Source organism: Fukomys damarensis, unplaced genomic scaffold (assembly GCF_012274545.1).
Source record: "Fukomys damarensis isolate Sample0158 unplaced genomic scaffold, DMR_v1.0_HiC HiC_scaffold_21, whole genome shotgun sequence".
In the NCBI taxonomy this organism is placed as follows: Eukaryota; Metazoa; Chordata; class Mammalia; order Rodentia; family Bathyergidae; genus Fukomys; species Fukomys damarensis.
This window is the reverse complement of record NW_022900933.1, coordinates 31,844,751-31,870,042: the sequence shown is the minus strand read 5'-3', so window position 1 is coordinate 31,870,042 and position 25,292 is coordinate 31,844,751. Positions and strand designations below refer to the sequence as shown.

The 25,292-nt window shown below is 48.5% G+C and overlaps 1 protein-coding gene across 3 annotated transcripts in view; it reads right to left on the bottom strand.

Moving 5' to 3' along the window:
* The window catches only part of Slc24a4 (solute carrier family 24 member 4), a 142,182-nt gene that overhangs the window by 115,918 nt on the left and 972 nt on the right, over positions 1–25,292 (bottom strand). For 2 of the 3 annotated variants that reach the window (XM_010609225.2, XM_010609223.2), the window contains exons 2-3: positions 24,941–25,094; positions 23,046–23,156 (exon numbers count right to left, since the gene is read on the bottom strand). In XM_010609225.2, coding sequence (XP_010607527.1) covers positions 23,046–23,156; positions 24,941–25,073 — 244 coding nt within the window. In that variant the 5' untranslated portion in view covers positions 25,074–25,094. Of the gene's footprint in view, positions 1–23,045; positions 23,157–24,940; positions 25,285–25,292 lie in introns of those variants that run through there. The other variant, XM_010609226.3, reaches the window with a different exon arrangement.

Genomic DNA, 25,292 nt, shown 5'->3' with positions numbered 1-25,292 from the left:
CATGGATAAACAAGGGTCAAGGAACAATGAGTCTTGAGACTGCCTCTGACTTCCTACAAATTTAAGGGCCCTGGGCTTTGACCCCCTCCCACCACAATCCTACAGGTACCCCAACCCTTTCCTGCTCTGCATGGTTCCTGCAACCTCATGGCCTCATCTACCACCTTCCTTCCCCACCATTCCAGCCCAAACACTCCAAAATCACCTGGGTTGTACCACAGTCCTCCCTGCCCCAGGGCCTTTGTACATGCCTCTTTCATCTCCCATCTTCACCTAGGTAACTCCTCTTTGTCTGTCTCAATTTAAACATCCCTGCATTGGGTAGCTCTCCTGTACCAGGTCCAACCCCCCTGCGCTCTTAGACTGCCTCCTGCACTCATTCACAGTGCCTCCTACAGGCAGCTCCTTGCCCAAGGTCTCCCTGGCAGACCCCCTACTTCTCTAGGGATCAGGACTCAAGTTCACTGCCACCTGTAACCATACTGACTGGGCAGAAGGGACCAACTGTTGGTTCCTTTCCTCCTCCATCACCCCCATCAGCTGCCATTCTTGTCTCCACCCTTTAGCTAAATTGAAGCCTGTCCCTTTCATGTAAGAGGAGCCCTCAGAATGGCTCTGTGGGCCATGACTTATGGAAATCAAGACAAGACAGAAAGAAAGCTGAATAGCTTATTTTTTTCCACTTAATAACAAAAGCAACTGAGTTTCACTGTGCTCTAACAGCAACCCTTGAGAGAGGTCTTATTGTCCTTATTTGGATGGTGGAGACACACAGCAATCAAATATTATTCCAGGGTGTCATGGTGTAGAGGTGCTAGAAATGCATTCTGGAGCCCTGGCTGACCTGCCAACCATGTCTAGGATACAGGTCATTTACACTGAGCTTTCAGGGTCAGCAATATGACAAAGGAGTGAGTGTGTGTGTGTGTAGTTTCAGCTAAGTGCTAGGTAAAGGGTTAGTTGGTTTCCATTACCAGGAATCTGCACCACAGAAGTGGTACCTTAATTCATGCAGATAATACAGTACCACATGTTGGGTGGCTTTATAGAAACATATGCGAGAAAATATATCAGAAATATATTTGTCACAGTACTGGAGGAGACCCAGCCTGGCTCGGTTCTGGTAAGGGCCCCCTACCTGGCTGCAGAGCACTCCTTGTTGGATCCTTACATGGATAAAGAGCTGGTGCTGGCTCCCTGGCCTCTTCCTATAAAGGGCACTTATCACATTTGTGAGGGCTCCACCCCTGCAACCTAATAACCTCCCAAAGGACCCACCTCCTAGGGCTACCACATGGAGGGTCGGGGCTTCAGTATAATTTAATGAGATGGAGACACAGACATCCTTCATAGGTTGAATGTCAGCACGATGGATGGGCACACTCTGGTCTTATATTTCCACCAGCTTCTGGTCCTCTGCTAGCACACATCATCAACTGGGTTTTCTGATAGCTCACTGACTGGGTGATTAGCATACTGGAGATTAGAAATGAGCTCTTACTGATTATTAGCATCACTTGAGACATGTGGATGGACTTTGACATTTTAGAGGTTGTGTGCCCAGCCTGCATGACCAGGGGGAGAATCCTGCATCTGTGTTCTCAGGGATGGGGTTCAAAGCCTATCCCCAAATGGTCCCTGAGTCCCTCACTGACTAGGGAGGCTATGGTTGTTGCTCCCAACAACATGGCGAACTGAATCCTGATGCCTGAATGTTACTGATTCTATCTTAAGTTGTGGTCAGGATTCCTGAGAAGGCTGGGGTTTCATGTATCTTTCATGCATACAAGGCACAATTTGACTGGCAACTCGCTGTCTTTATAAACTGTTACAGTTTCTGGGGAGCAGCTATTCCTGCTTTGGCATTCTTAGCAGCTTCCAAAAATTTAACTTGCATGTGGCCAAATTGGCATACGCTGGTTAGCAACGACTATCACTCTCTCTGTTGATAGAGGCTCTCATAGGGTTTGATGTAGTCATAAGCCCGCAGCTGGCAGGTACAAATGCATTCTACTGAGCTCTGCCAAGTTGCCCCCAAGGCTGTTCCATTCTAAGGGACAGAGACCTCTGTGGTCAGCCCCAGAGGACTCCTGCTCCAATGTCACTGATGAGAACCTATTCCGTGGGACCATTGTGGTGGCTCATCCTCCAACCCACAAGGACTGCCACTTAGGATGACAATGAATTACAAAGCTCTTTGGCTCAAAGCTGAGGCATTCTGCTCGTGGAAACGAGACTCTGAGCCATAGGTGGTATTTGAAAAAGCAAATCTTAAAATGAATGAGCCATTCTGCCTGTGGGTCACACTACTGGATTGCCCCATGAGTCAATGAAAGCTTACATTTTAAAATGCCAGGAGTGACAGGTGGTGTTCCTAAGATGATGGAAATATTCTGTATCTTCGCTATCGATGCCAGCATGCTGGACGTAATACTATACTATAGTTTTTCAAAAATATTTCCATTGGAGACATAAAGCAAAGTAAAGGGCTACAGTCCTTCAAAATAAAATGATTAGCCTAGAAATACTAAGGAAGAAAATGTCCTATAAACTTAAGAAACATCTTCCTACTGCTCTTATTACTCAGGACAAGAAAGGTCAACAGCAATCCTTACATCAGTTTCTGGGTAAGAAAGCTGGAAGCAGTGGACATCCTCAGCCCCCCTTTTGTTTTGTGATGTTTTGTTGTTATTTTTTGTTTTTCGGGTTTGTTTTTTTTTTTAATGAAATTCTTGTAGTTCACAGAATCCTTAGTTCAGAGTCTTGCTCCCAAGCAGCGAGTGGTATCCTTAAGAACCTGGTGGCCCTGGGTTCCAAAAAGCCTTCCCCAGAGAGGGCTCTTAGAACGCATGAGGATTTCCCTCATGTACATAAAGGCTAGACCCAGAGAAGAAAAAAACATGGGCATACAAGTTCGGTTCCAGGTTCCTTGGCATGAAACCTTTCCTGACTGTGAAACACAGGGGAAAATCAACCCAGAAGCTAATAGAAAGACAGTACAAAACTCATCCCTGTGAAGTCTCCTTTTCTGATGGAGTGGAGAGGACAGTCCCAGGGACTATATGCCCTAGAGCACAACTGTGGCCCAGAGTTAATAAAGTTTTATTGTAACACATTTGTTTACAGATTCCTCCCAGAGCAGCAGAGCTGAGCAGCTGTGACAAAGACTGCATGGCCCACAAAGCCTCTCATGTTTACTCAAATACCATCTCTGCGGTAGGAGTTCACTGACCCTTGACGGAGAACGACGTTCACTGTAAAAATACCATCAGGGCAGTGTTTATTAAGTATCAGGCACCAAGCCAAGTGCTTTATATGCCTTAGCTTATCCAGTCTGCTTCGGAATCTACAAAGCTAGGATCCTTTCTATCTCATAAATAAGTAAACTGAAGCCCAAGGATGTGAAAGCCTGCCAAGTTCACACATTCAGCAAACAGGGCACCTGGCCCTTCTGTCATCTTGTCTCAACTCTGAGCGGGTCCTTCTTCCTCTGGAACTGACTCTCACCTGGGAACGTCAGGGTGACAAAAGAAGCCCTAGCATCTCTCCTTTTAGATATGACAAGAACAGCTCTTTTCCAATCAGATACCTAGGCGTAAGGCATAATCGTTTTCTTTAAAAGTATTTTTTTCAGTTTTTATGCGTTAGTCTGTGATGCATAATGCTTACAATTGATTATGTGCAGCTGGTGCATGAGCATAACACATCTCAAATTTTTTTTATACCCACCTTCCCTCTCCCTAATCTCTGGACCCCTTTCCCACCTGAAAAAGATCTATCTCCCTGTTTCCTATTGTCGATCAGCACAGGCAGAGCCTTTCTGAACAGAACCACAAAGGAACGAGAAATAGTACCAAGAATCAACAAACAGGACTGCATTCAATAAAAAGCTTCAAAGCAAAGGAAACAACCAGCAGAGTGAAGAGACAACCTACAGAATGGGAAAAAAAATCTGCCAGCTATTCTTCAGACAGAGGACTAATATCTGCAATATATAAAGATCTCAAAAAAGTTAGACCCACCCAAAATAAAAAAGATCCAATCAAAAACTGGCTACTGAAATACATGAATAGGCACTTCCCAGAAGAAGTACAAATGGCCAAAAAATACATGAAAAAAAGTTCAACATCATTGACCCCTACGGAAATACAAATTAAAACAATAGTGAGATTTCACTTTAACCCAAAAACAATGGCTATTAAGAAATCCAATAATGGGCCGGGGATTTAGGTCAGTGGTTCTGCCACCTGCCTCACAAGCGCAAGGTCCCAAGTTCGATCCCCAGTCCCCCTGCCAAAAAAAGAAATCAAATAATAACAAGTGCTGGTAAGGCTGTGGGTGCAGGGGAGAGAACCCTTTTACATTTTTTGTGGGAATATGAACTAGTATAACCACTAGGGAGATCAGTATGGAGATTCCTCAAAACAGAACAAAAAACTGAAACTAGAAATTCCATTTGGTCCAGTTATCCCCCTTCTAAGCTATCTTCCCAAAGAGTTGAAGTCATCATTTTATAGGGACACAGGCATACTCATGTGTATCGCAGCACAATTCATAAAAATTCATTCTTGGAAGCAGCCTGTGTATATCCGTCCACAGATGAATGGATAAAGAAAAGGTATTTATACACAGTGGAGTACTCCTCTGCTGTAGAGGAGGACACACTTGACTCATTCACAGGAAAACAGATGCACCTTGAGATGATAATGTTAAGTGAAATAAATCAGACTTACAAGCTTAAATATCACATGATTTCTCTTATATGAGAAACCCAAAAGATTAATAAAGGATAAAAATATTTTTATAAAGCAAATATTTTCTAAAAGGTTTGAAATCACAGTAAAAAGAAGTCAGGTAACCACAAGGTAGGGAGGGCTAATTACATTTTTTAAAATTCTAAATGAAACAGGGCCAGGGATTTAGCTCAGTGGTTCTGCCGCCTACCTTGCAAGCCCAAGGTCTCAAGTTCAATCCCCAGTACCAAAAAAGAAGAAAATTTTTAAAATTCTAAGTAAATCTAAAGCAGCTAAGCATTAAGCACTTGTGCCTCCTAGCAGCCAAAGCAATAAAAGAAACAATATGAAGAACGAGAACCTTAGTACCTAATGAGAAACATCATCCCTTCCTGGGTGCTATGCTGCCCTGGCTCTGCCCTTGGCCGTTCATAAGGTTGTATGCCAGGGATGGGCACACCGGTCAGCTGGACCTCCTGGCTGTAATGGATTCAGCACATTCTGGCACACACAAGCCCCTTCCAAGCTCCACGCAGGACACCGAACGGCATCAGGAATGTGCCACACTGACTCCCTTTGGCACACTGGCTGAGGATTCCCACTAACTCCCCAGGAAAAAGAAACAAGACTAATATCAGAACCCACTGTAAAGCCTGCCCTCGGTACTCGGTAAGAACGGAGAGCCACTTGTAAAGCACTCACATTTTTATGAGTCTGCTTTTAGAAGATTAAAAGCATAAAGCTATGTCCAGCTCCATCAATAAACCACAGGAGACAAGGCACAAAGAAGGTAGCTCAGTGGAACCTCGGTCCTGGGGTCATTCCGAGCCCGGAGGACCTGGCACACACTTACTATTCAGAGAAGGAGGGGTCCCAGCCCTGCCCCACCCTGCCCAGCTCACTGGTTTTTGACCACAGCCACACGATTTCATCAGCAGGGAAATTTTAAAACCCACCACAGACTAGGCTCACACCCAGGGATTACGGTCTGTCTGGGTCCAGCTTCAGCATCCTCAGGACCTGTAAGTGCTCCGCAAGTGGCTGAGAAGCAGTCACCATGGACAACCGCAGCCTGAGCTACAAACACCAGCCGTCACGGTCACTTTCCCTGCAAACAGCCATGACCACAAACAAATCACAGCCTGAAGCTGTGAAGCCCTTTCATTTTTTAAAGTAGACGGTTGTGGTTACAGCAGTGGTCATTACTCCCTATGGCCTCAGACTGCACCCTGACATGTTACCTGGGAGAGACGCTTCTGTCCTTGACCTCGGGTCGCCCTCTCCCAGGACTCACAGTGATTCATGTTTACTGAGCGAGGACACACAGCCTGTGTGTTCCCCGCAGCCACCCAAAGAGGGAAGGAAGACCATTGCTACTTTACAGACGGAAACACGGAGGCTCCAACAACAACCCAGGGCCTCAGAATGACCAGACATTCCTATTCCTGTGCTACTTTCTATAGTGCTGCATCTGCTACAAAACCCAAACCTGACACGGAAGCAGAAAGCTGTGATTTCCTCACAGGGAAAAAGAAATAGCTCAAAAGCTCATTCTGTTCCAGTCAGACTGTGCCATTCCCAACACAGATAAGCACATCTCCTCAGGACCTTTGCACTTCCTGTTCTCTTGGTAGGAAACAGGAAGTACAAAGTTCCCATAGTCCTTTTTCCTCCCAGACATCAACACTGCTTCACTTTATCCACTTCCCAAACACTCTCTTTTAGATTCTCAAGCCTTCCTGGTCTCTATCTCCTTATCCCAATATATTTTCCTTCACAGTGATTATCACCTGACACTATACATCTCCTTATTTGCATGTATTTTTTTCTTGTTCACTAAATCAGCAACTCCCATGTGCTTTGAGCCAGCAGAAGGCTGTACAAGGAAAGGGCAGTGTGTGGACACATGGTAGCCTGGCCAGCAGGGGTCAGTCCCTTCTCCCTGCAAGTGGAGGGCCCAGCAAGGCTGAGGTCCTCCCTGGGAGGGACTGGCCTCTATCCCCACCTGCCTAGGGCAGTCACCTCATTTGATCAAGACCCAGGCCCTGACTGGGGCCTCTTTCCACTCGCGGTCTCTGCCCTCCTCACCTTGGGTCTGGACCCTCAAACAGCCTTGAAAACCTCTAAGGAACCAGCTGAGTCCATCGTTTGCCCCCTGGTCAGAGTCACCGTCCCAAAGCACCTTCCTCTTCCTAGCAATCCTTGGCTGAGAAGCCATCCCCAACTCCAGCTCCCTCAGTGCTCACAGTGTGCTGTGTACGTGTGTGCGCGCGCGCGTGTGGATGTGTGTGGCAGAGTCACCTGGCTATGATGCGTGCCTTAATATTGGGTTCATGTAATTTTTTCTCTCTTGTGCTGTACTCCTTGGGGTGAGCCACGTTCCATTTATCTACCTTTGGCAATGTGCTTCTCACATCAAAGACCCTCAGATTTCTTGGATAAACAAATGAGTAAATACGGAGTGAGCAGACAGATGCCTGAGCAGACTTCAGCCCCAGGGGTGGCACAAGAGGCACGAGTGGAGAGCTGTACCAATCTGTTTGGGAAGCAGGGAGAAGCTGGCTGCCAGAATCTGGCCTTCAGGATTAGGCAAACTCAAAAGTAACCATTATTCAATCCTTCAGAGAGTCTCAGCGAATCCGTAAAAAGTCTGCAAATGGCTCCTCACTTTGCCAACTTCTAAAAAAAAGACATCAGGGGACTACAATGCTACGACAGCCTGCATGCAGAAGGTGAGTCCTAAATAAGATTACAGATGAGGAAGGCAGGTGAGCCGTGACCAGACCACGTCAGGCAGAGAGGCTTTGCACCCACCTTGAGCTTTTAGGGGTGGTCGCTGCTGCTCATTGCTACTCAACTTCATCTCATAGGGGAACCGGGAAGAAGAATGGGAAACTGCAGAATGGAGGAAGAAAAGCCGGACAGGCAGCCACACGGCAGACAGCATGAGCTAAGCAAGTCCATGTGCAATGGCTCCAGGGCCAGAGAGCTAGCTGCCAGATGATCCATCCACAAATGTATAGAGCTTCAGAAGTCAGAGGCTTTGCACACCATGAGCCCAGACTGACACTCTCAGATCCAGAATGGCCAGCATCCCTGCCTCACACTCTGCCCTTTGTGATGGAATTTTACACCCAACTCAAAGGATGGGCGCACAGAGAGGCCTCCTACACAGAGAGGGGGAAACAGCTTGTATCTTCTGACTGCATGGGGATGGAGACCAAGGCCAATGGGGACAGAACCCAGGGCCTCAAACTCGCTAGGTAAGCGCTCTCCCACTGAGCTACAGCCCCAGCCAAAGGCCGCACAGACTCATTAAAAGTCATCATCATCTCTGCTGCTGCTTGATTATTTCCCTGGCTATCACAGATCTCTGTGGTGTGGACCAGCCTGGGCATAGGTCTGCCAGTTTGTTCAAATCATGTTTGTCATACTCTCCAAGAGAAAAGAAAGGACAGTCCATGGCGCATGACACCGTAGCCGGATGTGCCAAACCAGAAGGGGGTTTTCTTGTCCCCAGGCTCCGTGGCTTGGCTGGGGACTGGTTACTAGGGAAGTGTGGGCTGATCACCATGGGTTCTGACCTCAAGGGCCCAGGAAACAGATTCCTCTGGAGGGCACCTCAACCGGCCTGAAGAACGTGGCAAAATGTGTGGGTCTCTCTGGGGTTGACTGCTTTATAGTCAGTGACTTCCTTACAAAAGACCTTGGGGATCAGCACTCCTACAGAGAGATAACTACATTGGAAGACTTAATGTGGAATAAAAATATACTTTTTTGGCTTGTTTCCAAGGCCTGCTATATACTTTAAAAGTAATAATTTAGAGTTCTGTAAGTCATTCGTTCATGGTATTACGCATCAAACCAAAGTGAGATCAGGCCATTCAAGCTGCCAGACAGGGCTAGCAGACCATAGACAGTGGCTCTTGAGGTCACACCGTGCTGAGACAAGTCCCTGTGTCAAGGGAGGGGTGCCATGAATAAGCCAGGGCCAGCCGGCAGGGAACGTCAAAGCCAGAGGTGACATCTCTCAGCCACTACAGGACAAGGAGATACGACAGAAATCCTGGATGAGAAATCCTGGAACTGTGGTGCTCTCAGTGTCCTCTGTAAACAAAAACTCATCCTCAAAATCAGAAACAATGCTTCAAATCTGCAGTCAGCCTTGCCCACCATGGCATGGCTGGTCTGAAGTTGGCAGCTGATGTCTGTAGATACTCGGTGATTTCCTCTGGATGCAGCCTGGGCTCTCCCCATCCTCCAGAGGAGATGGGAACAAGAGACACCTGTGCAGAGAAGGTGGATTTTTGGGTACTGGAGGCCAAGGTGCTGCCGACCCCAAGGCCCTCCCATTCTCACACACTCCAGGACCACCTCTCTGAGCCATAAGCAGCCCAGAAACCCCCCAGGTAGGTGGCTGATCTGAGGCAGGACCAGAAGGAACTGCAGCATTCTGCTAAGCAGGTACAAAAGGGCAAATAGTGACTCAACTTATGGGGCGGGAGGTCTGGAGTCGTCAAATTCTCATAAGACAGAAAGCAGGAGGGTGGTTACTACCAACTAGAGAGAGAACACAGAACTAGCATTTAATGGGAATAGAGTTTCAGTTTGAGAAGATGAAAAAGTTCTAGAGTTGGATAGTAATGAGGATCGCATGACAATGAGAATGTACTTAGGGGCACAGAACTGACTGCTTTAGCTTTAACAGTTAAAATAGCAAATGTGGTTACATGATCATAATAAAAAAATTACTTTTAAAGCTTAAAGGTCTTTTGATGGCAGAATAGTTCAGAATCTTCAATACAATATTGTGGTCCAAAGCATTTCCAAGAGAGGCCTGAGTTGGCTGTCTTCCCCACAGCTCTCTGATCTCAGACACTGTTTTGAGCAGATGGGGAGAAGGGAAAGATCACTGTGTGCACCAGTGCTCCTTGAAGAAGTTCGGGGGACGTGGACCAACCTCCAAGAGTATAAGTTTTCTGTCACCAGGCTCTGACAATGCACAGATCATGGGGCTTAGCAGGCAACAAGCATGATCTCAGGAAATTCTACCAGGACCTCGGCCAGGTCAGGTCGGGACCTCATTTCAATGATGGAGACACTGAGGATGGAGGAGGCTAGTATCTTGCTCAAAGCCACTACTGCTCAGAGCTACAACACATGGCGCCCTCCTCCTGACGACACAGCCCCCTCCTGACTTGACTGTGTGATTATAAGCACCCACAGTGAACTCAGGGGCTAGAGAAGCAGCAGTGATATCCTCCAAGTATATCTGGCCACAAATGAAGTACCTACTGTCTCCACTTCTTTCTTCTTCCTCCTAATGCAAATGGGTCACCCAAAGCCCACAAGTCATTTAGCTGCTTGTCACATCACCCGCTAAGGAAAACACAAGCAAGGTTTAAATGATCAAAGTGATTTCAAAGAAATTCTTCCAAGGGCTTGCTCCCTCAGAGAGGCCCACAGAAGAATTGTCCAGAAATTAAAGAGTGGAAAGATGCAACCACGCAGCAAGCCAGTCCGTGCTGGGACAGCATCTCTCTTGAATCAGCCTTCCAGCTTGCTGCCCTGCGTAATTGAAACAGCCCAGGTGATGGGATTTCCCTGCAGTTTGCTGGGGAAGTGGATGCAGAGGCCAAGGTTCATTCCAGAGGCACTTTAGCAGTATAGCGCTGCTCCTGGGCTCTTCTGCTGTCCTGAAAGTCTCCTAGGCATAGCCCTGCACAGCCAGGTGAAGCATCCCAAGTGCCCCTTCCTCACAGAGCGGCTTAGCTAATCAGCCAGAGCTGCTTAGCTTCTCTAATCTTGCTTATAAATCATTCTCTCTACTCCAGTAATCACCTTTATCAACACTCCTGCAGATCCTTGGGGAGCTTCTGCCTCTCTCTCTCTCTCTCTCTCTCTCTCTGGTACTGTGTTTCTGCAGGCTATGGGCTTCTCAGTGCAGTGGCCCCGAGTTCTCAGCCAGCTCTTGTGAGTTGGTGTGTCCCACCTTTCCCAAGTGCCTGTAGTGCTATCCATGCCCCCACAGTCAGGTAAGGTCAGCTGCCTCCATGAGGAAGTTTGTTTGGCAATAAAAAGGCATTTCAGCATCACACCAGCGGTGCTTATCTCCAAGTAGGGTAAGTCACAATGCCACCAGGCCAGTGGCCCCGAGTTCTCAGCCAGCTCTTGTGAGTTGGTGTGTCCCACCTTTCCCAAGTGCCTGTAGTGCTATCCATGCCCCCACAGTCAGGTAAGGTCAGCTGCCTCCATGAGGAAGTTTGTTTGGCAATAAAAAGGCATTTCAGCATCACACCAGCGGTGCTTATCTCCAAGTAGGGTAAGTCACAATGCCACCAGGCCCCCAAAGGCAGCTGGGCTGCAGCTGCTTTACTGGGTGCACTGAGGTGCACGTGCAATGGATCCTCTTTCAGGGGGCATTAGGCTGCTCCCTTGTAAATTCATGGGGAGTGGGGCAGGCGGAAAAGGAGACCAGGATGAGACCCTGAGTATGGGCTTTCCTTGGCAGCAAGGGACTCACATACTTCCTTTTCTATGTGAGGTACAATGTTCCACATTCATGTACTCTTCCCTAGCATTTTGTTTAAATGCCTCCAAGGTTGCTCCAAAGACATACAAATTGCCTTTGCACTGGGGCCTCAGCAAACTCCCACGGGGATGAAGCACTGCTGGTATAAAAGTGTAATAAACAGGATGTGTGCATGTGCATGGTGACATGGAGAGGAGCACAAGGGTTAGAGTGACCCACACCTTCTCGATATTGTGCTTAGAGGGTGGGAATCACAACCCTCTACACACTGTCCCAACTGCCATGCACCCAGAGGTGGGAGGAATCTTTCCCACTTCTCAAATCTCTTGCAAGCCAGGCAAAAACCTAGCTTCTGGAGTAGCACACAAAACCTGGCACAGTTTACTCTCAGGAGCCCAAAGACCTGCACCCTAAACACTTTCCCCAATCCTGATCTGGCCACATTCTCTCCTCCCGTCGCTGTTCACTATATGCACCAGCTATATGCACCTCCCTCCCTGACTATCTGACCAGCGAATACCCACTGGCATCAAAGCACAGCTCAAACGCTGTAAATGCTATACAGCCTTCTAAGCCATGTTAGGTGCCTGAGTGTGTCACTCCAAGCTACAGGTGACAATCCCAAGCCTACGTTGTTCTTTCCAGGCCCACTAAGGACATGGATTTCTCTCTCAGGTCCCAGCAACACTTTAGTGTTCCAGCCTTTCAGGCCCAATAAGTATATCAGATGCACACTCCAAAATGTGGAATATGGGACACAAACAAGCCACCATGCTCAGAAAAGACTCTTCGCAGAGTCTTCTAGGGTCACCCCAGAAGGGTCCGAGTCAGAGGAAGAGAGGAAGGAAGGAGTACTTTCCCATTCTCATGCCAGAAAATGCTGGTGCTGTGGAGTACAGGTGTCATCTGCAACAGAGCCGACAACTGCCCCTCCCATGTTGCACATCCAATTGATCTACCTCTCTGTCCAGTCCCTGGCACCCCGCACCATACTCTTCCCTTTGCCTAAATCTCTCCTCATGGTAGCCCCTCATTGTTCTAGCTCCACTTTCTTCTGCCCTGAGATGCTGATGAAGCACAATGAGTTATTCCCCACATTGCCAGCAGAGCTGTCTTCCTAAAGCTCAGAAACCATCAGCGGCTCCCACAACCCACAAGGTAGATCACAAAGGCCTCGATGTTTAAGGCTCTTAGTCCCATCCTACATTACAGGGTGAATCACCATCCAAACCCACCTACACACCTTATGCACCAAACTTCCTTACCCAGTGCTTACTTTCCCTCCGCTGGGAGGGGGATTCTCCTTTCTCTCCCCATGAGCATAGCTCTGGAGCCAGGCAGCCCAACTTCAAAGCCCCGCCCTACCAATTCAGAGCTAGGAGACCTGGGCAAGCTATTTGACCTCCCCATGCCTTGTTGGTTAATGACATCATCCCCACTTGCCCTCCAAGGACCAGGCTCAGTGAGGTGACTTGTTCAGAGCACTTAGAAGGGGGCTTCCCAAGGGTCGACTCTGTTAGTGTCCTTCTATAGCCACCCTTCCCCATCTTCAACACTACCTTTTATGTGATGCCCTCTACGATCTTGACATTGAAGACTTGACTCCTTCCTCTGTACTTACCACCAGGGTTACAGTGCCGATCACTCCCCCTCACATTATAGACCAGTTTTGTAGAGCTCTATCCTCTTGTCTAGAGTGGAAGCTCCCTGGAGACAGTGTCTACTCCAAGTCAGTTTTAATATCCCCAGGGGCCCAGCAGACAGGTTTGCTGGCTCAACACACATCCCACAACTACACAGTAAACCCACAATATGGAGCCAAACCAGCTGGCAAGGGACCAGCCCCGCTCTCATTGAACTTGGCATGCAAAACAGAACCAAAGTCAGACATCTGTGGTAGGAAACCAGAGGAATCAATGGCGGGGTTATTAGCACCGTGTGAAGCTATAATCTGGTCCCATCACGGGGACCAGACCTTCCATCACTGGGGTCTTCACCTAAGAGTGATACTTCACCAAATCTTACTCATAAAAAGATCAAATATGCAAAGTCCCCGAACAACTGGTTTTTTTCTGTGTCACACAGAAGGGATATCCTCAAAGAGTTAAATATCTGCTACAATCAGGCAAACCACAGTAATCATATTTGTACGGCACACTGTACTTAATTCTTAAAAGCCCACAGGATAAACTAGTTCATCATTATTCCCACTTCACAGCCAGAAAACCAAGGCTCAGATAGTCAAAATGACTTGCACACTGGTTGTCAGGGCCAGACCACAAATCCCTAAATTTAAGATCTCATTCACCAGGGCACACGTCACCAACAGGAACAATTTAAAAGATTTAAAAGAAACACAGTGAGGACCAAATCAACAGCTTCTGGTCCTCCATGAATAACAAGCAAACACAAGCTCCAGGTAACCCTTCTTCACTCTCACTCAAAAGAAGCAGCACTGCATTTACAAAATTCATCTTCCACCCTTCGTCAGAGACCAGTCCTATTGTGTATTCCAAGTTACAGTTCCGTTTATCTTTCAGAGGTATTTCAGCACCAAATGCTGGGATAGGCTTGCCACGTGACAGGCACTCACATAAGCACTTTACACAGACGAACACACTTACAGCTTCTGACCCTGCAGGGAAGGTGCTGCGTGACAATCACAAGCATGCGTACAACACGCAAACCCACACAGAGTCCAGACACATCAACGAATAAAACTAACCTTGCCGCTTCCCTCAAATTAGAAGATGAACTAGTCCAAGAGCACAGAACTAGTTAACAGCATAGCCAGAATGGAAGCCAGCAGGCTTGACTCCACAGTCCTCGTTCCTAACCCCTGACACCTCCTGATCCACCCATGGCATCAGCTGGCCAGACAGGACAGTAGAGAGACAACAGCCATGTTTGTGGGGTGCAGGCTCCCGACAAGCAGGACAGGGGTCTGTGCAGCCAGTAACTACCGAGTTTGGAGCTGAGCAGACTTTGGACTCCAGCTTCTACCCTTGAGCTAAGCGTAAAAAGGCTCAAAGGCATGGGATGGGTGGGGGGACAAATGCAACCTTTGTATTTATAACTGCAGTCCCCCCTGAGCAGTCACTAAGCCACGCACATCCAGCGAACTGGAATGTCTGCCCCAACTATGGCTTAGTGCAGTCACCAACGACCAGTTTGCAATTTCATTCCAGACCAGCAGCATTCACTGTACCCACCTCTCCAGCCAATCCTAATCCTCATCACTTCTGCTTAAAAAAAAAAAAAATTACAATCAGCCGTAGCCCTGACTGAGCACTGACTCTCTGATAAATCCCCAAAGCCTAATTACTTACCATCATGCTGGTGCTCCTACCTAGTGTTTGTTTTCTCTTTCCCCTCGGACAGCCAGTGAGCAAGACACAGTGGTTGCTAGTAAGCATTCCTCCAGGTACCGGGATGACGCTGTGACTTCTGGGAGCCCTTTCAAATGTATAGTGCCCTCTCTCAGATGCCCTTTCATAGCCACAGCTGTCCTTCAAGGCCAGGTTCAGAGGTCATTACCTCCTGACCAGAGTGGGCCACGGCCCTGGCCGACCACCTGTCTCTCTGCTCCCTGACGTTCTCCATGAGGGATTCCCCACTGTGCATTTTCCACAAGTGAGTTTGTCTGTAATTTGAGCCCTGGCCTGTCCTTCACCGTTCCATTTTATGCTCCATGTCAGCATGGACTGATTCCCGTGAGCTCAGAGCCCAATCCAGGGCAAGGCATACAGACATTTAAGTAACACATTTAATTTCCTAGGCAGTACCATGAAAGTCAGGTTGAAGCCATGTGCTGAGCTAAGGCAGGACCAGAAACCAACTGGTCGTGGTTCCCATCAGCAAAAGGAAGACCCACTGGGCAGAAGATGCCTCCCTCCCCAGCCACACAATGATCTTCTGCTCCTTTTCCAGAGGGAACAGTCACTGCTTTCTTAGCAGAAAAAGTCAATTATTCCAGCACAGTGATTTTCTCCCATTTTAATGAAACCTTGTGTGCCAATGGCCTCTTTGATAACGGACAATGATAAACACAAAGTCCCTTTCTCCAGCATTCCCCTGTTGCGTTGAGTCGAATGGCTAGATCTCTTCTACCTGAGGCAGCACATGGCAATGCTTAATGATTTCCATTTTTAACTCAGGAAGGAACGTTCCTCGGAGTTCAAGACGAAGCTGAGTGGGCGCACTCTGGATTGCGGGAGGCCCGCGTGTCGTTAAGAGTCTGCGAGTTGGGGGTGGCAGATGGCCCAGCAAGAAGGAGCGATTGCTAGCAGATGGCCCCGATAGTTTGGAAAAGGGGGGAAAACTTTTGATTGCAAACAAATTGGTATCAGAAACACACTAAGAAGTGGATCCACACTGGGGTCTGCTGGACAAGTATTCTCTGATCCTGGGAGGGGGGTGGCAGGTTGGAATATGCTGGGGAAGCTCTCCTCTCTAACTTGTCCTTCTCTGCCCCATGTATTAATAATGATGGATCAGAATACAGGCTTATGATTCAGACACCCAAATATTAAAAACCTGGCTCCCCGGGGAATCTTCAAGGCAGTGGAACTATTCTGTATGTCTATCAAAACCCACAAACCGCGCAACACAAAATGAATGCTAATGTCAACTGCGGACAATGGTTAGTAATAAGATTATCAATATTAGCTCATCCATTGCAACAACTGAACCACCCTAAGGCAAGATATTAAAAACACTGGGGACTGTTGGGTGGGGAGGGGAGAATACAGGAACTGTATTTTCTGCTCAATTTTTGTAAAGACTTAAAACACTCTAGAAAATAAAGTCTATTAATTAAACACAAACATACATACACACTCTACCTGGCCCTGCTTGTGTTGGCCGGATGACCTCGGACGAGTTATTTAATTTCTGGATCTCCTTCTCCTCAACTGGAGAATAAAGATAATCACAGCACCTACTGAAAGGGTCATGATGAGAAGCTGGTAGGTTAACACACAAAAAGCACTTAGAGTAGCATGCTGGGGTCAGCTAGAATCACAACAGCCACCTTGTGCTGTGAGTGTGGCTTAAGTACTTCTATGCATCATGCAGCTGGAGTCCTGCTAAGGCAGGTAGGAAGGGCTGCTATCATCTTACAAAAGAGAAAACCTGAAGCTTAGAGATTATGTAATGTATTCAAGGTCACACAGCCAGCAAAGGGTGGTGAGCTGGGACTCAAACCCACACATCTGCCTTCACGCTGTCAAACCACCATCTCCAAGACAGATAAACTGAGCCCCTTCTGGCTACTGAAAACCCTTATACTTTTCCAGGCTTCGTTTTCTTGAGAGAGAAAGAGAGACAGAGGAAGAGAAGGAGGCAGGAAAGCCCCCAGTGCCAGCAGGGAGGATCTTGGCACATCCAAGGCAAGAACCTATATTGTTTGCTTCCCAGCCACAAGATCCACTTGATCCCACCCCACCTTCTAAGCAGGAAAGAGCAAGTACCCTGGTGAAGGGCTGCTGTCTCCCCCAACCTGCCTTGGTGGTCAGGACGGTAGCTCTGCCAGGCTGTCACCATCCCAGAATGGCCAGTGACACTTTCCCCAGGCTCTCTGGGGGCTGCCCTGCCTAGCAGAGCCCCTGCCCAGGTTGGATCTCCCATCCCTGCTGTGCGGAACATGCAATGACCTCCCTTCCCACTGTACTAAGTTCAATTCTGGCTTTTCCAACTCAGGATTGCCTTTATGTAACAATTTCAAAACATGGGATGTGTGACTTGTCTCTCAAGCTCACTGAAGCAGCCCTTGAACAGACGTTTGTTCAGAATCAGACGCTTTTTCTTGCCACCCGTACCTCAGCACCTCCCCGCCCACTGGTCCTGGTGTACTTTTTGCAGCTCCAGCTCTGTCCTCCTCTTCCTCCTGAGTTCTTGAGATTTTGCACAGGGGGCCCACAGAGACCCACTGCTGAGGGCACCTGCCCAGCCTCAGCACAAGCTCCTGTGCTCGGGATCCCATCCTACTGAATCAGCCACCCTCTCTCCTCCACAACCACATGTACCTCAGCCTGGTACAGAAGGAAAAGCAAAGGGGTGAGCGAGCCAAGTGCATCCCAGAACATCCACCGGCTAATATCTGCATCAGTCCCCTCCACCTGGAAGTGCTAAAAGCCACCTTCATTTTCAGACTCTTCATCACCAGTCTGCTCCTCCCCAGCCCTGCTGGTGCATACACAGTCACCAGGCACTTCCGAAGACACATCTTCTAAGAGGAAACCCAAACAAAAATGCAAGGGTAAAGCAGGACTTAAGATCCCTCCTGAAACTCTTCTCTCTTCTTCCTCTTCTTTTTAAACATGGCACACAGGATGCTGGAAACCCAGAGGACCAACAATAAAGGTGGAGGATGAATCTCTTATTCGATCTACAATAGGAGGTAGCATGAGAACAGAAGTCATGCTAACTCCAATTAAATAGCATAAATGTAAAATACCACCTGTTAAGAGACAAGAAGGGTTCATACAAAGCAAAGTTTACTTTGGCATCTGCCAGCATTCCCAATCCTCCAAAGATTTTTTTTTTAAAAAAAACCACAAACCAAGAAGCCTTTGTTTCCAGAGGAAGGAAGAATAAATAGTGAGATATTTGCTTGTTAACTTTTCCTCCACAAGTAGTTTTTCAGTGAAGTACCTACTATACACAGGTTTTGTAATGCATACTAGGGTAAACAGACGAAAAAATAATAAAAGCAGAAGCTAGGGTCAAAGCATGAGTTATGGGCCAAACACTTTAAAGTGCAGATGGGTAACATTTCATGTAATTCCAACAACCCTGTATACTGATGTAACTATTGCCCCTGCATCCCGCTTTACAGATGGAAAAACTGACAGACATACTGTGGTTTTACAAAGCAAATGGGGCATTCACCTTTTATATTCTAGTTAGAGGAAGCAAACAGTATAGCGATGGCTAGAACGAGTTTCAGCAAAGAGCCAGAGCAAGATGCCATGACTGCAGTGACTTAGACGGCTACTTTGGAGTGGGCGACCAGGGAAACGTCTTGGGAAGGTGGTAGTGACAAACAGGAAGCCACTATGGAAACACTAATCAGAGGTCCTAATTGCTAGAAGCTCCAAAAGTCATGCATAGAAAGCATCTGTCGCTGGTTCTGATTTCATGAGTCGGGACATCTGAACCCTCCAGACTCTCCAACTGCCTCTTGCCCACAGACTAAGATTTTGATGCACCAACTTCTAACCTCAGCTGCATACAAACACTCTGGGTGCTCTCTCCAGAGATGAGTGGAAACGTATTGGTTCTTCCAATGGCCTCAATATTATCCCAGAAGGCAGAGGTTGAAGCCCTGACTCCCAGTGTGATGATACGGCAGGTGGGCCCTTTGGAGGGATAACGAGGGTGAGATGAGCTCACGAGGGTGAGATTCCATAATAGAATTAGTGCCCTCACGACAGGAGGAAAGGGCCAGAGAGCTTGTGCTCTGTCTCCACCATGTGAGCACACAGAGAGAAGCAGGCCGTCTGCAAATTAAAAGAAGAATTAACTGGACACCACCATCATGGGCACTTTGACCTTGGACTGGGTTCCCAGCCTCCAGGACTGAGTGTGAGAAATAGATGTCTGTTATAGCCCAAGCTGAGATTGTGCTCAATGACTGACTCATTGTTACTCATTTCATACGTGTGGTCACAGGGACCCGCCTCCTATTTTATTGCTTGCTCTGCACAGACCATGAAAATAGACATCTAGGGCCTAACATTAATCCAGGTCATGCCTTCGGACCTCTACGGAAAAACTAATTATAGCTTTTTTATAGGTATCACTCATCAAAATGAAGCACATTTTTTTTTTTAGCTTCCTTACGTCAAAAATTGGTTTAAACTGGTTTTCAGGAAAATTGCTATGTTAAACCAAGATTTAGCTCTTGTTAAACATTGAAAAAAAATTTTTTTAGTGCTGGGGATTAATCCCAGAGCCCTGCTCATGCTAGGTAAGTGCACTCCCAGCCCAGCCCAACATTCAAATATTCACTGAACACCTACCAAGTATGCAGCACATTCTGCCCAGGCCTCTTGGTCTTTAGGATGTACAGGAATCACCTGGGACCCTTGCTAGGTTGTAGATTCTAATTCAGCAGGTGGTGGGTATGGGCCCAAAACCCAGCACTCCTAGCAGGTGACCACACTGAGCAGTGGGGCTCTAGTCCAATAAATATCAACTCTGGCTTCTCCTTGCAATTGTCTAGGGAGCCCCTAGAAAGTACGGATACCCAGGATCACCCCAAACACATTAGGTCAGACCCTCTGGGGCTGGGGGTCGGGCACTAAAAAACTTCTCTATAAAGCTCTTGAGCCATTTGAATGTGTGGCCAGGACTCTTCTAAGGATAGATCAGGTAGCCCTCAAGGGCAGGTAGAACGCAATTGTTTTAGATAGTGGTACCAGTCATCATGGAGGGGATGACTGGGCCAGCGATGGGTGACAGGGCATTTAGGCTGAAGCAGAAACAATGAGCTCAAAACAGCACTACTGAGGTCTAGGAAAGGATCCAGGCAGAGCAAAGAACCACGAATTCTACACGGAGTTTTCTGGGAAGACCACGACCACATTTGTGCTTTGAGGAAACAAAGCTATCTCAAGCCAAGAAGAACCTCCAGGAGGCACAGAGAGTGAGATGAGTCCCTGCCCTGGAGGTTCTTAGGAAGATGTGTGCTAGTATTTGCCAGAGGCCTACCTAGGGCTGAGGCATGGACACAGTCATACTCTCACAAAGCCCTCACACTTCCTGTGTCCCTCAGGAATGTATGTGGAAGAGTAGCAGCTGGTGGAGATGGACGTAAAACAGGAGCCTCCAGAGACTGGGAGAGTCTCCAGCAGCTGGGTAGAAGGGATGCCACTCTGTCATAGCCCCAAAACTGGAACTTGGAGCTCTGGCCCACCTTGGAGCTCTAGCCCTCCCAGAATGGGAGTCTGAACTGAGTACCTGCATCCCAGCTGCCCAGAAACCCACTCCCCGGTGGAGTTCTGGAGTAGGGATAGGTGGCTTCACCTTCTCTCCAGAGGCGGACCCTGTGACCCAAGTCTAAGCCAGCCCAGAGCCCAGCACTCCTCTGGCCCAAGCAATTGGGCTAGAGTACTCATGCGGACCAAGACAATCCAACCCTGCAGAAGCAGCTCAGTCCTGGGCACGCTCTTTCCCAGTACTTCTGAGTCTGGGGGGACCTAAGATTGGTTGGACCTAATCTTCCCACATTTGAACAATCCAAGTTCAACAACAGAGGGAAACTGAGTATTGGACGCCACTGTCTTAACCTTTGATCCGACACTTCCGGTTATTAAACCAGTAATTTCTTTAGGAGGCTTCTGTTACTGCCTTAGAGGCTGGCCTCCTCCACCCCCACTACAGCAGACACAGAACTGCGTCTGGCTGCTCCCCCTCTTCCAGGCACTGGAAGTGCCTCCTGCAAGGCTGCTGAGTGGGAACTGGCATCATCATCATCATCACCATCATCATCATAATCACCTTGTCTTCCTAATGTCAAGAAACCCTGTTGAGATACTGTCTGCTCCATTGTGTTGGAACCTCCTTGCTGACAGGGGCTGCATATGGTACCTGCTCACATTTCCCAATCCGTCCTGCTCTTGGGCCGGACACATAGCACAGATGCCTGCTCTGATGTGGAATGCAAAGTGGGCCGAGAGTCTCACCTGCCAGGGATGAGGAGGCTGGAAGGGAAGGAAGGAGACCAGAAGCTGGTGTGGCAGAGTGGGGAGGGCATGGCAAATAACTGAGGAGGCTCCTCCTTGCTGAGAGATCTCGGGAAGCACTAAACTTCTGAGCTTTTTGTTCCTGCCTTTGGAAAAACACAGTAAGAACTGAAGTACACGATACAGCAACATGCACTTTCCTTCTCATTTGCCCCATATTTACTGAGCCCTACCTATGTGCCCGGGCTCTATTCCAGAAACAGCCAATACAAAGCACAACACAAATGTTAATCATTGCTAAAGACGCTGCCAATTTCCCTTCACTTCTCTCTCCATAAGAGGGACAAGGTCAGGCCTTCTTGCCTGCTTTAGATGTGTGTCAAACGCTTTTTGATCAGACAGGACCCTGGAGATACAGAGGCCACAATGAAGCACAGGAGAACTCTAGCTGTAGAAATGTTGTCCCAGTCTCAGACAGCATGCTCAGGCTCATGGGGCAGAAGTTACCCAGGGACAGAGGAGGGCATGGCCAGCCCAAGACGACAGCACCAGTGAACTAGAACAGCTCCAAAACTCCCCTAACTGATCCCTTCTCCAGAGCAGTAATGTCTTCCCACGTAGGTAGCACCAACTGTAGCATTTCAGGTCTCTGGAGTGACAGGGCGATCCCCAACATTGGCATCTCCAGCCTTATGCTTGTTTACCATGACAAGGTCAGGGCAACCTGTACATTCACCTCCCTGGACAGCAAAGAAGATCTGCCAGGCCAGAGTAAGGACAGCATGGGCACCACCACCTGTGGGGTCACCAGGATGGAAGGAGCCACTCAGGAGCAGGCATCCAAGTTCACAGAGAACCCCAGTATGGACCTACAAGTGGTGGTCCTGCTCCTCCATGTCCCAAATGTCTTTCTTGAAAGGCCTCTGGGGAGGGAGGCTGATGGCATAGGAAACATCTGACAGCTCTGAGGGATGACCATGGCCTTAGAAGCTCAACGAACCAGAGACATCTGGTTCCAAAGCCAGCTTCACCACTTTTGTGGCTTTGAGCACTTTGTGTCCCCCTCCTAGACCTTTCCTAGCCTGTAAATTGGGCATACTTGGCTCAAAGAAGATGACAATAAAACATATGAAGACTTCCATCAAGACCTGCTCCCTTACTCCACAGTTCCATCTCCTTTTACACACAACCCCACACAGTGCCTTACCAGGCTCTTCTGAGGCCTGAGCAAGCAAGTACTCTTCCACCCATTTCACAGGAGACAAACAGAGTCCAAAAGATTATGGGATTTGCCAACAGCTTGGTGGAAAAATTCTCTATAAATAAAACCTCATCATTCCTTCCAGTCTTTTGAATACATCTTCCCACTGGATCCTCCTCATAAAGACCCCAAGTGTTGGGGCCAGACTTAATGCCTAGAAGAGCCTTTGGGGGGCTGACTGCCTGCGAATACTCTCTCCTCCTGAGAACCTTCTTCACTCATTTAAGTGAAGCCTACTTATGGCAGGGGAACAGACAAGACATCATTATGGGTCCTGATCACCAGTGACCGCTAAGAGACTCCTGAAGAGGAACAGGGCAGATGCCACCTCCTGGGCAGCATCTCAGGGACTACCGTTCCGGAGAAAGGCCACATATCCCAGTGTCCCCCTACAGCTGGCCCAGTATACTCTGACCCCGGAGGGTCCTCCCAAAGTGCCGTCTGCCAAAGCAGCTGAATCTGCTGAGCTCCTCCAAATGTGTACAGTGAGCAAAGGGGAAGCAAACAAAGACACTGGCAAACCAACAAAATCAAGAGAGCAGGGAAAACACAGTATTTAGGAGCTTGGTGAGAACAAAGACAAAAATTTCAAACTCTTGAATGTGACCTTAGTTGTTGGGTAAAGAAAGCATTTGTGTTGCTTAGCAGCCTGGCTGACGAATGTCTGCGGTTGTCTCTCAACACCATAGGACTGACTACTCTTTCTCACTGCTTCCTAAAACCTCCTCTCCGCCCTCTGGCTGGAGCTGTCCACATAAGCACCATCTCCAGGCCAGGCCAAAGAATGCAGGACGGAGGGGATGGGCTGGGGAGAAGAATCTACTTCTTACCAGGATCTGTGCAGTTCTTAGCCATATGAGTCCCATTCACCGGTGCCATCAACTTTCTATTTCTCCATATGTCCTGTAGAGTATGTTTGCTGGCAGAAACTGTTTTGTGCCCTGGATCAGAAAATAAGTCAGAGACACCATTAGTCAACGTGATACCTGCATTCTCAGTGACCTCTCACATGTATGCGTATCTAGCTGTGTTAGCAACAGCTCTCTGGCTGTTTAGAGCCACCTGTGGGGAAGCCACACAGTGATTACAAGTATGCTGCCACCTGCTTACTCACAGCAGTCTGGACCTTGGATCTAATTCATTGTTTCTAGTTCCAGGTGGGTCAGTATATAATCTGACCTTGGATAGGATGAGCTGGTCTCAGCCCCTCATAGGTACAACACAGGGTTTAATTAGGTAACCATTAAGCCCTCTTTTAGTAAACATGCGCACCACAAGCGTATGCTAAGTCAGCAAGCAGGTAGGGACAGACGAGATGGACAATGGCCCAGGACTTCTCCCACCTGGATGTGCACATGGAACACTAGGGGATCTTGGTCAAATGCAGATTGTGATCCAGCAGGTCCTGGGTGGGACTTGGATTCTACGCTACCAAGCTCTCGGAGCTGCTGATGCTGCTGACCCAAGGGCCACCAGAGCGACGTGGGAGGTGAGGCTGTCCATCACCAAAGGCCAGTAAACTCCCAAAGGTAATTCCTGACCCAGCAAATAAAGACAACCTCACTCCAGACCTCCACAGTATCCATTTCCCTCTCCCCACACGCACTTCCAGGAGAGTAACGGTACTTCTTCTAGAACGCTGATGCCTAGGCATCTCTAGGCACTTTGTCATTTGTAGTGTGGAACTGAAGAAAAACACCAACTTGCCCAATTGCAAAGCAGCAAATATTAAGACGTTCAAAACAAACTTTCTGAGTTTCTTTTGAAAGAGCCACATTTTAATCCTCTGTTCTCTAATTCTCTATCTGGACTTTGAAAGGCAGTATTATTTTTTTAAGTTTCACCCACTTGCTTTTTACCTATGGTTGCAAATGTCTCTGAACAGTCAGTAGATGCTAAGGGCCTTTCTATCTGCTCAAGACAGTACCTTCTGCCATTCCTCCATGTCTCGGTTGCTAAATCACTAGCATCTCTTTTGCCTTTTATGTTTAAAAAAATAAACAAAAGATTCATAGCAGCTAACTCAGTGAAAGCACAGGGCAATGAATGTTAGTTATTTGTAGGCTCAACTCCCCCCACCCCAAACAGGCATTTGGATAAGTTTCTTCCCTTTCCCATGCCCGCTGAAAGGCGCTGTATCCTGGGAGCTCCACGACAGCATGGACGGCCAGGGCACGAATCAGCGCCCCTTCTGTACGGATTAAAAGGAGTTTAGAGAAGCGGTACTGAAACATGGCAGCAATCTCCCGCGGGTACAGACTGCCCGGTCCGTTTAGGGTTGTGGGGGGGGCATCAGAAAACCCAAGGCATCCCTTTGGACCGAGCAGGAAAGGGAACGGGGAGAGCAGAGACCCAAGGCCAGTTTCCGACATCTGAGTCTGGGTCTTCAAGGGACTCAAAGCACAGCCCTTGCGGAAAAGCGGAACACTCAGTCTCCCCCACCCAGAGCAAGGCAACCCCCGTCTCCGGGCCCTGCACTCCAGGGACAGAAGCTGTGCAGGCTCGTGTCTTAGTAACCCACACCTACAGCCTGGTCCTGAGCCTCCGGGGGCAGCGCCGCAGCTCAGGGTCCGTCAGCCCTCAGGGTGCGCCCTACCTACCGCAGGGAGGGGACTGGAGGAACCCTGGGGACCCACCTGAAGAGCACTGGGTGGGAGCTGTCCCACGGCTTCCCAGCCCAAGCATCCCAACACCCGGGGCAGAGGGAGCTGGTACTAGCACCTACCCAAGCTGCCCAAGAGGCCGGACGCACAGCACACCAGAGCCAGCACCGCACACATGAAGCCAACTTGCTGCGGCAGCATCTCTCTCCGCCCTCGAACTTTGCGCCGCCGCCGAGGAGTCCCGCGAAGCGCCATCTCTGTGTCTGAGTGCCGTCCCTGGGAGAGGATGCGGAGATTCAGGACTCCGGGCGCCGCCTGTGCTGAGCGACGCTGGAGCTGGAGCGGGCGCTGCGCAGCTCAGAGGCGAGAGGCTCCGGGCCAAAGCTTCATGGCCCGTGAGTGACGCCGGCGGGGAGCGAGGTCTCCAGAAGAGACGGGAGGCGGAGGCGCCCCGCGCGGTCGGAGCTCAGAGTC